This window comes from Camponotus vicinus, unplaced genomic scaffold (genome assembly GCF_025532165.1).
Source record: "Camponotus vicinus isolate PSW18456_S1 unplaced genomic scaffold, iyCamVici1.0 SCAF_13, whole genome shotgun sequence".
Classification (NCBI taxonomy): Eukaryota; Metazoa; Arthropoda; class Insecta; order Hymenoptera; family Formicidae; genus Camponotus; species Camponotus vicinus.
The window spans coordinates 5978343-5992239 of NW_028141949.1; the positions used below are offsets into that span (position 1 = coordinate 5978343).

The 13897-nt window shown below is 28.8% G+C and overlaps 3 protein-coding genes and 1 non-coding gene across 7 annotated transcripts in view; 3 read left to right on the forward strand and 1 right to left on the reverse strand.

The window, feature by feature from the left end:
• The window catches only part of Ndf (Nucleosome-destabilizing factor), a 38601-nt gene extending 31675 nt beyond the window's left edge, over positions 1-6926 (reverse strand). For 2 of the 3 annotated variants that reach the window (XR_014436393.1, XM_083086830.1), the window contains exons 1-7: positions 5657-5866; positions 5533-5569; positions 4162-4250; positions 3950-4076; positions 3610-3711; positions 3329-3520; positions 1551-1724 (exon numbers count right to left, since the gene is read on the reverse strand). Coding sequence is in view for 2 of the 3 variants with exons in the window: in XM_083086830.1 (XP_082942956.1) it covers positions 1551-1724; positions 3329-3520; positions 3610-3711; positions 3950-4076; positions 4162-4250; positions 5533-5569; positions 5657-5691 (756 nt within the window). In the remaining variant the exon portion in view is untranslated. Of the gene's footprint in view, positions 1-1550; positions 1725-3328; positions 3521-3609; positions 3712-3949; positions 4077-4161; positions 4251-5532; positions 5570-5656; positions 5867-6618 lie in introns of those variants that run through there. The other variant, XM_083086831.1, reaches the window with a different exon arrangement.
• Positions 6583-9190, forward strand: Ndfip (Nedd4 family interacting protein). 2 transcript variants are annotated; one of them, XM_083086832.1, is made up of 6 exons: positions 6583-6784; positions 7212-7376; positions 7453-7593; positions 7732-7855; positions 7937-8122; positions 8224-9190. In XM_083086832.1, the coding sequence occupies exons 1-6, from the start codon at positions 6758-6760 to the stop codon at positions 8325-8327; spliced, it is 747 nt and encodes a 248-aa protein (XP_082942958.1). In that variant the 5' UTR covers positions 6583-6757; the 3' UTR covers positions 8328-9190. The 2 variants fall into 2 exon arrangements, with proteins under 2 accessions (XP_082942958.1, XP_082942959.1); XM_083086833.1 differs by lacking the exon at positions 6583-6784 and adding an exon at positions 7007-7139.
• Positions 9191-9963: 773 nt separating this feature from the next.
• Positions 9964-10035, forward strand: Trnaq-cug (transfer RNA glutamine (anticodon CUG)). The gene has a single exon. It is a non-coding gene; the product is annotated as a tRNA-Gln (tRNA).
• Positions 10036-10938: 903 nt separating this feature from the next.
• Positions 10939-13189, forward strand: Cyp40 (Cyclophilin 40). Its single transcript, XM_083085903.1, has 6 exons — positions 10939-11369; positions 11451-11588; positions 11852-12150; positions 12240-12374; positions 12464-12718; positions 12786-13189. The coding sequence occupies exons 1-6, from the start codon at positions 11276-11278 to the stop codon at positions 13002-13004; spliced, it is 1140 nt and encodes a 379-aa protein (XP_082942029.1). The 5' UTR covers positions 10939-11275; the 3' UTR covers positions 13005-13189.
• The last annotated feature ends 708 nt before the right edge of the window (positions 13190-13897 follow it).

Here is a 13897-nt window from a genome sequence, read left to right on the forward strand (position 1 = left end):
AAATTTATTATTAGTGAGTATATATTAAAAATTAGTTACGCCATTTGTGTGCGTAAATAATTATAGAGAAATAGAGATTATAAAATAGATTATAAAATTTATTTCATTTGTTAATATCTAATGAGAGAAAGACTTCGTAAGAAGTGTTGTTTTAGCGGAAATAATATCATAAGAAATAATTTTGTAGCAAAAATTTATATATTATAAGAACGTCTTTAATGATAAAAAAACTTTACTTTCCTAATGTGCAAGATGCCCTGAAACTATACTTGTTTGAAACATCCTGTGCAATTTCGACTTTATTTAACATGTTTTTTAAATGCTGTGATTTATGAACTTTCATATATTACGATTTAAGTTATCAAATGTATATATATAATGTATATATTATAGAATATATAGAACTTGAGAGAAAGAAAGAGAAATTATTCTATACACTTGAATGTCTTTTTGATACAATTAATTGTAAGTCGATATGTTGATAGCAAATTGCTCTCGGAATTATTATAAAAAAATATTTAAAAAAAAATAAATTATAGATATATAAAATCAAGGTGAAAACGTATCAGTCAATTTTTTATTAAGTGATGTTTGCCAATCACTGAATTTGTCAAAAATATATCGATGTTAGGTTATATATCTACGTATTGTATACAAGTAATTGCTTGTATTACAATCCAAAATTTGAAAATTGCATACCAAAGAAAAAACGAAATGTAAATATATGATTATTAAATCCGATTTACGTTAAAAAGACTGAGCAATTCTTATGGCTATCCTATAAGAAGATTATTATTTCAAAATATTTTACATGTTAGTTTGTCACAAGAGAGGGTTACCTCCCAAAATTTAATATTTCAATATCTTGTCAAGTTTTCGAAAGTCTTCTATTTTCTATGCTCTGAAAGACAATACCACAAATACATCCAAAAGATACAATAAATAAGATAGAATAAATTGCCATCTTTTATTTTGTAAACTTGCTGTTTCAGAATAAACAGTGAAATGGCACCAATTTATATATTGAGACATATACTATTCATTATTAAGCAATATCCATATTGAAAAATAAAAGATCAAACGATTAAATCATTCAAAATTTTAACTGAGCGATGTAAAAGATCTAAAGTTACTCATAATAAATGACTTGTTCGCTTTTGCGAAAATAATTCCGAGTAAATCGAGATATCGGAGGAAATAATTCCGAATTATTTCTTTGAATCGAGATAATGTTTGCTCAACTTCTTAATTATATAAATCTCTTCAATTAATAAATTGTTTATTGTGATATTCTTGATATTATTGTAATAATATTTCTTCCAATAACTCTTTATTCTCTAATTTTTTTTTCATTTTAAATAGTATAAGTTAAGTAATTTTTAAGTGAGTTAATATATAAAAAAAATTTATATCTATTTATAAAAATTTAATTGTTAATGGAATATAAATATATTTAATAATAATAATAATATGTATATTTTAATTATAATGCATTGGTAAAAAGTTTTTATGCACGCCGTACAATGAAAAAAAAAAACATTGATACATACCTTTTCCTGCGTCCGATTCCACACGATCACGCTATGACCACTGTTGATCAAATTTTTCACGATACCGCTACCCATGATGCCCAGCCCGAGGAAACCAAATTTTAGATTTGATGGAAGAATATTCTTTTCCTTGAGAGTTTTTGACATCGTTTCGAGATCCAAGGGTGGTGTAACCTGTAGAAAAAGATGAAAGAATGTTACGGGAACAATATTTGTACAAACTATTTTTGAAATATTTAAAAAAAAATACATATATAAAAAACTAGAACATTTTTTGTATAATGACAAATATTTCTCCTATACACATACGATTCAATTGGCATAAATTCTCATTATTTGAAATATTAATATTTTTAAATAATTATCTAATTTGACTAATTTAAATTTTATCTAATTTTATTAATTTAATTTAATTTTTTAATTTAATTATATTCGTCATATACATGTTGCATATATATATGTTTTCAGCAGTAGAAATAATTAAATGTGAATTTAAAAAATATTTATCTTATTTATCATTAATAAAAAATTAAATAATTTTTTGATGAATTAAATTTTAATAAAAAAAGAAGCCAAAAATAAATCTTAACAATTAATTGTAATTAAAATCCAATTTAATATTTGATAAAATTTTTGATTATCAACATGTTTATACTAAAAATTAGAAGATTGTAAAAATTTATTTATTTATTATTCAAAAACTTTTGACAAAAAATATATTTTAAAAAGCTTTTTGAAAATATATAATTTAAAGAAGGAGAAGCTTATTTTTTCAAATATCTTTCAAATAGAAATCCACTTTCCTTAGATCCATCACAGATACGAATAATTATTGAGTAATTATTGAATGATAAATTATCAAGTGAATAATTAGAAGAATTTTTTATAGACCAAATTTCTAAAATGTGGTTGTGTGTGTATACAGAGAGATTAGATATAATTTCTTCAAAATCTTAATCAGATCTTTTTATATCTTATAATATATACATTTAGATAAGTAGTATAATTTTTAATAAATATATAATTAAATAATCATTAAATTTTATACACACACATAAACATTATGTCATTTAATAAATTGCAAAATTAATATTTTTTATAAATTAAATTATAAATAATTATAAATTATAAATATTATAAAATGTTATTAAAATGTTAAAGATCTCTAAATTTGCAAAATTATTAGTGTCTGATATGAGGATATAATTAAATATCTTATTACTTTTATCAAAATTCAAATAAATTTTAAAATTTCTTATTTTCATAAAGAAGTATATTTTTTCAATATATTTTATTAAAACTAAAATAAGAACATATGAAACCACTAAAATAATAACGGGATCATCGTGTAACTAAGTACGGCACTGAGACACAGCACTCGTATATATGCGGAACATTCCGCGCACGTATACCGTCCGATTCTCAGTCTATGATAACATTCTACATAATGTATTCATGAGTACTGGATACAAAAAAAAATGTAATTCAAACAATTATATTTAGTGCTAATTGTAAATATAAAAGTGCAAAATGTAAATATAACTAGATATTTAAAAATAAAGTATCTCATCTTCTATAATTCTTCTATAATAGTATCTTCTATAATTATCTAATCTCAACTCTATGAAATGTTATACAAATGTTGTGCATAATATGGAGTAAGTTTCAGATTCAATAACATTATTAAATCATATGTTCTAACATTTACTTGTGTTAATACTCACGGTACAGAATGCATAATTTTTTCAACAACAATGAGAAAGATATCAATTACTTACAGGTCTGGTGACATTTGCCGGTCTGTTTAGAAGCGAGCCCGTTTTTCTAGCTGGAGTAGAATGATTCAGTGTAGGACTGACACTGCCGAGTCTGTTGCTATTACTGGTACTTGATTCCCTACGCTGCTTTTTAGCAGGTCGACGATCACCTGAACCACTGTCACTTAATCGCTTAGGAGTTTTTGTTGTTTCCTGTAGCAGTAGTTAATTGTGTGCATATATAAAATGTAATTAATATTTTTAATAATTGTGGAAGGATATAAAACATGTTTGCTACCAACCTTGCGAGGTTTTGGCGTTTTAACAACAGGTTTCTTTTCAGCTATAGTATCTTCTTTAAGTCTATCGAAGAGGGAATCTGGATCCAAGCCATCCTCGAATACCTAATGCACATCAATAGATATTATCATTTTCATTATGCAAGATTAAGATTAGATATTTTATTTCTAATTTTTGTTCTCAGATTAATTCTAATATTTGGAACTAGAATATTTATTATTACTATTTAACTAATAACTTTTATATTTATTAATAAGTGCATTTTATTAATATCAAATTATAATATGTAAAGTTATAAATAACAAATTGTCAAATATAAATATATACAAATTTTGAACTCACTTCTCCTTTGGCGATAAATTCTTCTATAGCTTCCACTGCATCTTTGAATGCACCAGATTTGCTAGATTTTACTAAAGTATCTTTATATTCTTGGTACGGTTTAATGTGGGATTCTTCTATCCACGCACTACAAAAAAAATATTAAGGAATTTTAAAATATAACAATATTTTATGAATATATAACATGTAAACAACTTGTAAATAAAACTTACTAATTGTTCGTCCCAAAGAAAAAAATACACTGTACTGGTCCCTTTTTTGTATTTGCAGGCTTCTTTAAGTCCTTTGAAGGAACTGACACCTTCACATGCCATTATATAATTATTAATATATAGCCTAATATATTGATAAGCATAATTACAACATTTCGTTCTATGTTTTGCATTTCATTTTTACTTACAATCCATTTCAAACACAATATTTTATATTTATCAATCTTTATATATAGAATAAAAGATGGATACAATCACTTGAAAATTAATTCTAACAAAATACTTTGATACTATGACATAGTTGTCTCATTTACAAACTAAAACTCATTACAACTGTGAACTTTTAATATTTATACATGTTTTCAAGATGTGAAATTGCTAGAAAAATATCATTTTAAATATGATAAAAATTATTAAAGAGAGATATCAATATATTATTAAAAATAATTCAATAACACAACCAATACTTCTTGTCCAATAATAATTATACATAAATTAATATATAAATATTACGTTTTTTTTTTAAATTGAATTTTCATATGAATTAAAAGATAATCTGAAGAAAAGTTACTGACAGTAATATGAAGTTATATCTAACAATAAATAGTTCTAGAAATCGCTTTCGTACGCTCCTGTCATGAAACGATATGCGATTACCACGATTAAAATCCAAGGGATCCCAGAGTAGCACACACACATACACACACGCTTCGTAATACTTAATTTTCTTCTCTCTCCTTCTACAGAAAAATATGCATTTTTATTTCATTGTAAACGTAAAAAAATGCGACTGCGACAAGCTGATCAGACGTAATCGGACCCGTTCGGACAACACTCGACGTCACGCGCGTCGTTACCAATCGAAAAAAAGATAGCCAAATTACGCGGGACAAATCCTGAAATCTCGACGATTAGCGGATCGAAATACCGCTACTCGATACTCATCGCAACGACAAGTTACGAAATCCGCGATGATTGCTTTCGCCAAACGAAGGCGAGAAAGAGAGGGACGGATATTGAAAGAGAGAGAGAGAGACGCATTAATTCGGGATTTAGGTTATATTTTCGCGGCCTGCGCGCCAATTTGAATTCGAAGGTCGGGTGTGGCGGGAGATAAGAGAGACCGTATGATGCCATGCGACGGGATGCGATGCGAGTCAAAGTTAGCGGCGTTGAGTCCGAAACGGATATCGTGCGGCGGAATAACTCGTGCACGCGAACGCGGCAAAACCCGCCAAATACGAGCGAGTATGCGCGCGCGCGCGCGCGCAAACGACGTTGACGGGAGGAGCGCAGCGAGAGAGCCCGCGTTACGATACTCGCGGACTAGGGAAGAGGCGAGGAAGAGGGCGGAGGGGAGTCGGCACTTACCCGGCCGGGCCACGGCGAGAATCCCTTCATTTTCGCCCTGAAAGCCAGAAAGAGAAACGGAGAGGATTAGTACGTGTGGCACTAAAATACACACGATCGCATTATGCGCACTCTTAATACACACCAAACTAAGTCACCCAATTTGAATACTTCCGACATCGCGTGGCCGAAGATCCGTCTACCTGCTCCTTCAACGATCAGCGAGCGACTGGAGCAACTGACTGACGAGCGGAGCGTCGTTTATGCGCGATGACGTGAACCTAGTCGCTCCTTCCCCGCGCCCCGCCCCGATATACCATCCTCGTCGGATGGCTAGTCAAGCTGGCGACGATTTCACGGATCGACGATGCTGACGACGTTTCTGCGCGCGATACGCAAACGTTAAATCCACGCGTTATTCGCGACGTGTGAAGAGCATATTACGAATTTGCTTGAAAAAGCGGTGAAATTGTTAACGGTACATTTCCGGTGCATCGCGTTGTCTTCCGGTGGCTAGGATCCCGTCCTAAGGGTCGGTTCTCAATGCGCGACTGCCCGCGTCCAATCAGACCGCTCGATATCTCTAATCTTTATAATCCGAATTTTCGCGGATTATTTTCTATATTATTTTCGAACTATTTGTCACGAATCGTAATTGTTGATAATTGCTAATGTCGAAGGCAGAACATATAAATTAAATTAAGTTAGATTACAATTCTTTTGGAATTATAACAAACGGAGAGAGTTGAAGATTCGATTCTATCGACCTCGATTTTATTCAAGCGTAATTTATCTTCCATCAGTTCATGATTATTAATTAAGAAACCCCATTTCTCCTCAGCTGCATTTTCTATAGTTTATTGTACTAGTATATATCATTGACTTCGACGATCTTCGACAATATTTATGAAAACTAAAGTAGAAAATATGGAAAAATGATCAAAAGGAACGTGATGTTGCATCACGAGAGTAGCGAACATTTGTAAAAGAGAAAGAAAAAAATGCTCTTTCTCGTATGCTCTTTCTGACCAGAATATCTATAAAGTACCGAGAATGATGGACGTGACTTTAGAGCGAACGTGAAACGTCACGTCAGCTACGACTTACCAGCTGTCAGCCATCCGGATTGTGAACGCTTTTTATTAATTTGGAAAACGGTGTTTTGCGTTTTATAGGAGCGTGCCGTTCCTCAAGGAGATAATTTCCGATATCGTTTGTCAATTGCCACGCGGAAATCTGGCTGGAAATGGACAGTAACGCTCGCCACAATACGGTACGTCCACCGACAACGAACCGTAAATGGTTCCATTCACTAAACCCTTCTAGGACATTTTATTCTTTTTTGCGTCGAGAAGAGTATCTCGTGTGAAATATTTCTACGCGAAAACATCGCGTCAATTTATACGAACGACGGAAACTTGCCTTGCGCGATCGTCAATATTTTTTTTTTTTTGCTCGATTATAATCAGCTTCGTTCAAATCGTTAAAATTCTTTCCCGTAATGTCATGTTATTTTGATAATTTATATTAGATTTTATATGTCGATATATCATTATCTATGATCTGCTACGGCACATATATACCTTGATTATTTTGAAAGTTTTTCTCGATCGTACTTCTGAGACAGAGTAAATAAAAGCAACTGTCATCCCGCAAACTATATGTATTGGTCGAAATCTAGTCTATGTACTATTTTATAGCCGCCTCAAACAAGTGCGGATACCAGTGGCGAAACGTCACATCAGAACGAAGTTTCTACAGTTACTGTAGCTATGCCATTTATGCAAGTTGATATACTCAATCATTCCGGAACATCTGCTGGTGCACAGGCAAACGATCTAACAACGGTGAATCGAATTCGAATGGTAACATATATCATATAATGTATAGTAAAAATCATTCTAGATTAAACAATTGAATTAATTGAGTAAAATTATTTAGGCCGATGGGGAAGAGATACCACCTCCAAAACTAGACTTTTCTGCACCACCTCCTTATGAAGTAGCTACCAAATTGCCCAGTTATGAAGAGGTGCAGCGTGAAAAAACTCTACAAGGCGAGCCACAACCTCAAGTACATATGGTACATAACTGTACTTGAAAGAATTGTATATATTTATATATTTGTTATGTATTTATGTATGTATTTTTTTTTTTTTATATTTTAAACATCTCTTTCCAAGTTTTGAATCTTTAGTTATTCTAAATATTTCTATTGTAGCCAGGAAATATTAGGTCACCACAACAACCTCTAACAATATTAGCAATAGATACCGAAGCTGCAGAAGGTGATCCAGAAAGTGGATTACTTGGTACAGACTTTATGTTTTTCACAGCATTTCTTGGTGAGATATTCTTATATTTAAAAAATCTTTTCTTTTAAAATATGATATATTTATTTATATTAATTCATCTGTCTTTTATAGTTGCATTCCTATTTAATTGGATCGGGTTTCTGTTACTGATGTGTTTCTGTCATACTATTGCTTCTCGTTATGGTGCACTGGCTGGTTTTGGATTGTCTCTGACAAAGTGGACACTCATTGTCAAACACTCTACCGATCTTGCTTCACGTGAGAATTCATGGCTTTGGTGGTTGATTATGGCATTTGGTATGTATGATGTTTAAAGAATTTAATTAAAACATATTTTAATGTAAAAATTATTATTAAAAAAATATTAAAATATATTAAAATATAATATATTATTTCAGGGGTTTTAATTTGTGTACGTGCCATCATTCAATATTTGAACATCAAACGTGGTTGGAGATTACTATCCGGCAGTGCACAGGAGCGTTTACTTTTTTTCTATTAAAAAATTGAATCTGCACCTCTCTTCTTTATTTAACTTGGCTTTAGAGCAAACAGCATTTTTATGTGGGGTCATATTTGTATAATATATAATCGACAAGATTATCAATTGATTATGAATTGTAATTTACCTATCAATTGTGTCTATATAGAGCAAAAACAAAGATTCAAAACAAATTTGCCAAATTTACTGCATGAAACAGAGAATAATACGAGAAAAGAAATTCGTTTTTGCATATACATTCATATACATACACTCACTCACGCCCTGAACACACATTTTTTTAAGTATCATACAAAATAGGGTACAGGAAGAAAATATATACTTTTTTATTGCTCAAAATATGAAAAATGCTTTAAGCCAATGATCTTATTCATTTGCGCGTTGTATATTTAAATGTGTGTCACTAAAGTAAACGCGTATGAAGCGCATGTGAAATTGTTACGCAATACCGACTCGAATTGAAATTAATCGCGCGAAGAAACGAAATATGCTATTCGTTATTATTTCCAGATAAGTAATGGAGGACAAAGATTTCTGATAGTATGTAATACAATTAATAGCACTAGAAAAGCTTCTAGAGATTTGACTACTTACTATATGTATATGATAAGTGTATCGATATTTTGCTTGTTTATATAGTATTATAATTTTCATATGTATATATATATATATATATATATATATATATATATATATATATATACACATATATATATACATATATATATATATGTAGAGTGAGAATTCTTATTGAAAAAATTCTGTGAGATATAGATGAAAGATATATAAATATTACATATATATGTATTAAAATTTATTATATGAAATAAGTGATATGCAATTATATGTTATTCTATGAGAAATTTCATTGTTATACTTACTTATTACAATGATAAAACAGAAAAATGAATATTGAAAATTTTATGTTCTCTACATCCTACTCATTTAATTTTAGAATTGTTAATATAATAGTTAGTAAATAGATTTTTTGTTGCCATTTTAGCATTCTCTAAAAAAAAGATTTGATTTTCAGCTAAGAAAGTTTGACTATACTGAGTTGATTTTAATTTGTAATAATTATAAATATAATTTCTGTTCTAACAATAAGTAGAATTTGAATTTGATGAGCAAATTGTTCAATTTTTCCATTAATGAATTTTAAACTATTACATTTTTACGACGTTAATATTTTCATTCCATTGTAATATGTAATATTTACTTATGTTATACACAGCATGGATTTCTCGATTTAAGTTCAATTGTATAAGTAACAAAATTTTATTTCTAATGTCTAATTGTAAGTTAAGTCTATCATTTCTTAATCATATTATTTATAATCTGAAAAACAAAAATTATTGATAATTGTTAATTGGTACAATTTTATAGAATGCTGAGATATCTCGATATAACTTTAAAATTTATTCAATTTGTGCAAATAATATGTACGAAAAAAATAACTTATTTATCATCGGAGATATGTGTAATAATTCTGTCAGTACGAATTTAAATTGTTAACGCTTGTTACCAATTATAAATTTGATATATTAATATTTTGAAAATCTGTAATATTGATAATAATTTTTATAGAAAAATTTTGATACTCTATGTACATTATCCACTGCGCTCTTGTGCAAGAGGTCCCATGGTGTAATGGTTAGCACTCTGGACTCTGAATCCAGCGATCCGAGTTCAAATCTCGGTGGGACCTAGTATTTTTGTAAATGTGTATATATTTTCTTTTATTGTTTTTTGTTAACTTTTAATATAAAATAACAAATGTAATTTTAATTTATAACTGAAATTATCGCATATTATTCAAAGTAACGTATTTTATTCAAAATGCGCACAAGTAAAAGGGATTGGAACAGATGAAATTTATATATATATATAATATTAAATTATTCGAGAACTCCGTTTCATGATAATCTTATAATCGGTTCTTTGGTGACCTCTAATAAAATTTTTTGTTATTAGAATAGAAAGCAATACTCTAATATTTTAGATCGAGTTTATGTTCTTGCCAATTATTCCCATACAGCACAGAATATTGCTGCAATGTTGTGTGCTATATGGGTTGTTTATCTAGATATGTTTTCTCTTAACATTTGCAATGCTCGTGGAATCATACCATTCTTATTATTCATCGAAAGTTAAATAAAGACAAATGATGCTTGCGAATATTGAATGACAAGTGAAACACTCTAGAACTCTAGATACTATTTACAGATTTTAATTAATTTGTTTACGAGAGATTTTGACTTTGAATCTAAAAACTTTAATATATCTTTATCTTTGGTTTTGGCGAATATATATATATATATTTTTTTTTTAATCCGTATATGTTGTTTTATTTAAATCTATTTAATCTAGTTTTATCCTATATGAGTATTTAACAATTGATTTATTATTACTCGCAACATATATATATACATATATATATATATCGAATTTTTCGAAACGAACAAAAGTTTGGCCATTTACATCGAGAGATTGCGATTATTTTCACTCTTATTTAAAGTCACAAGTTTGATTTACTTCGATAAATTTAATATTCTCTTATCTCTTCTTATCTTATATAAATAAAAAAATTATTCTATATATGATTCAATCTTGTTGACAACTTTAAGATATCATACGTTCAAATATTCTTTGTTATTGGTTCAGACGCAACACATTTTTCAATTTACAAAAGATATATATTTTTATCTTCAAAAATAAATTCTAAGAAGTGATTATATAAAATAATTAATTCTGTTAGAATATTATTAGAGAGAAGATTTTTATCTCTGATATTAGAAATAGCAATTAGAAAAACAACGCGTGTGTCAAAGACACGGTCTAACATTTGTGTCATTTGTGTTTACGTGGGCTTCGCGGCTACGTCAAGCTAGCGAATAATTTTACATACGAATAAAATTGTTCGCGGTGATTTTTTTATCGAAAAAGATATGAAACATCCCTCGAAAAAGAATGCAATCGATCTTCTTACTGATAAGGATAATCCTGTGGTTTTTCTGGACATTGCAGTAGGCCCTGAAAAAGGTATTTCACGTGAGGTTATAAAATATCGCGATATATTTATATTTCGCAAGAATCACTGACTTTATTATTATTATTATTTAGTGGGAAGAGTCATCATAGAATTATTTAAAAATGTGGTGCCGCAAACCGCGGAGAATTTTCGTGCCTTGTGCACTGGCGAGAAAGGCGCTGGAGTAAAGGCTGCGAGGTTACATTACAAGGGGAGTACTTTTCATAAAAGTATGCATTTCATAATTCTCAATATTTAATCCTCTTTATTGTAATATAATTTTTAGTCAATTAATCTTATCATTTTCCTTTTTTTCATATTTCCCTTTGTTTGTCAATCGCTATAATCTTGAGATTATAATACAAAAATAAATTTCTGTCTTTATGTTTGTAGAAAAAATATAATTTTTTTTATTATTTGAGCAAAAGAGTTACTAGAATCTAACTGATTACAATAATTAATTGTTATACATTCATGTAATTTTGCATTGCAGTCATTTCGCAGTTTATGATTCAGGGTGGAGACATTGTCAGTTTTAATGGGACTAGTGGAGAAAGTATTTACGGTCCTTACTTTAATGATGAAAATTTTACATTGAAACACATGTCTGCTGGATTGCTTAGTATGGTAAATGAAGGACAACCACATACCAACAGTTCTCAGTTTATCATTACCATTCAACCTTCTAGACATTTGGATGATACCAATGTAGTTTTTGGCAAAGTTATAAAAGGCATGGGCGTAGTGTTAGAAATCAATAAAGTGCAGACTGAAAAGGACATTCCAGTTGATGTAAGATTGTATATTTTTTATATAACACAAGAATAATATAGTTTCTTCCATCTATAATAAATGTTCAGTGTTATGATTGCTTTGTTTAGAAAATAAGTATAATTGATTGTGGAGAATTCAAAAAAGATGAGAATTGGGTATTAGAAGAAAATGATGGATCAGAGGATGTTTATACACCATGGCCAGAAGATTGGGATTATTCTTTACATGTTGAGAAGCTCAGTGTAAATTTTTTTTAGCATATATATCTGGAAATTATTTTTTACATATTGATATGAAATACCTTTTAATTTTAATCTATTTATATTTTTAGCATAAATATATGGAAAAAGTCATAAGAAGGATAAAGGATTCTGGAAATTTTTATTTTTCCAAAAAGAACTTTGTTGATGCTGGTAGAAAGTATAAAAAAGCATTACGGTATTATCTTTGGATGTGCCAGCAGAAAGACATGCCAGATACAATTTATGTCTCATTGGTAGATCTTAAATCAGTTTTATTGCTTAATTTAGCTGCTGTATATTTAAAGCGGAAAGAGTATCGCAAAGTCATACATTTCTGTAATGAGGTAAGTAAACATTTTGTGATAAAATCAGGAAGATTGTATTATCATTTAAATATACAATTTAATTTAGGTTCTGGAAATGGACAATACCAATGGTAAAGCTTTATTTAGGAGAGGGCAAGCTTATAGTGGCTTAAATGAATATAAATTAGGAATAGCAGATTTAGAGAGAGCATTTGAAATATATCCTAATGATAAAGATATTACACGAGAAATAAAAAGAATAAAAAAGTTGAAAAATTCTTATTTAGAATTTGAGAAAACTACATGCCAAAAAATGTTTCATTAATACGTTTTACATTTATGAAGATTTTGATAAAAATTTTTATACTTTTATTTGTTTAGATGAAAGAATGCATCACTCGTATATGTTAAGGAATTGAATTAGATACTTAGAAATCGATAATTTCTAATAATTGATAATTAAACAATAAAAATCAAAAACTAAAATTAATATCGATATTTCAATATTTGAATCGATTCACTGTATCATATGTTGTGTATATATATATATATATATATATATATATATATATATATATATATATATATATATATATATCATACATGAATGAAAAAAAGTAAAGATATCGATAATTTTTTGTGTTTATTATAGCTTTTTGATAAATTTTTATTAAAAATGCAAATATATCAATTATATATTTGTTAAGAAAAAATACGTAGATAATATTTGGATATATTTTAGGGTTATTTAAGATTCAGAGAGACAATAATATTTGCATAACATATTCTAATTTTGTATATATTTCTTAAAATAATGTCAAATACAAATATAAAATGCAATGTAAATAATATGTAATAATAAGAGAGAATGTATTGCCTTATATATACATATAATATATATATAATTTATAAGTTGTCAGGGAATATGAGAAATAAATATAATACTATAATTATGCTTCTATATTCTCGTTTCACGAGAAAAATGTCTATCCAATCCATTACAAGCTATTACAAGCAAATTATTTTGGTTTACATATCACATATCATATCATGTTTCTCTTGAAAAATCACAAGAATAAGAATTTTAGCTAAGCTTTCTCTATTGAAGCAAACATTGCTGCAAATATCTTGCAAGTTACACACACATTGAACATTCATTCCAAAGTTCATAAAAATGTTGAAGTATTCAAGAAATTTCAAGCATTAAAATATTAATAA

What these genes read in the sequence shown, in the direction of transcription:
- Cyp40 (XM_083085903.1), top strand. Translation starts at nt 11,276, where the DNA reads ATGAAACATCCCTCGAAAAAGAATGCAATCGATCTTCTTACTGATAAG. An exon ending in AAAAGGACATTCCAGTTGAT is followed by an intron (nt 12,151 to 12,239) that starts GTAAGATTGTAT and finishes TGCTTTGTTTAG; the next exon opens with AAAATAAGTATAATTGATTG. An exon ending in TCATACATTTCTGTAATGAG is followed by an intron (nt 12,719 to 12,785) that starts GTAAGTAAACAT and finishes AATTTAATTTAG; the next exon opens with GTTCTGGAAATGGACAATAC.
- Ndfip (XM_083086832.1), top strand. Translation starts at nt 6,758, where the DNA reads ATGGACAGTAACGCTCGCCACAATACG. An exon ending in CACAACCTCAAGTACATATG is followed by an intron (nt 7,594 to 7,731) that starts GTACATAACTGT and finishes TTTCTATTGTAG; the next exon opens with CCAGGAAATATTAGGTCACC. An exon ending in GTTTTTCACAGCATTTCTTG is followed by an intron (nt 7,856 to 7,936) that starts GTGAGATATTCT and finishes TGTCTTTTATAG; the next exon opens with TTGCATTCCTATTTAATTGG.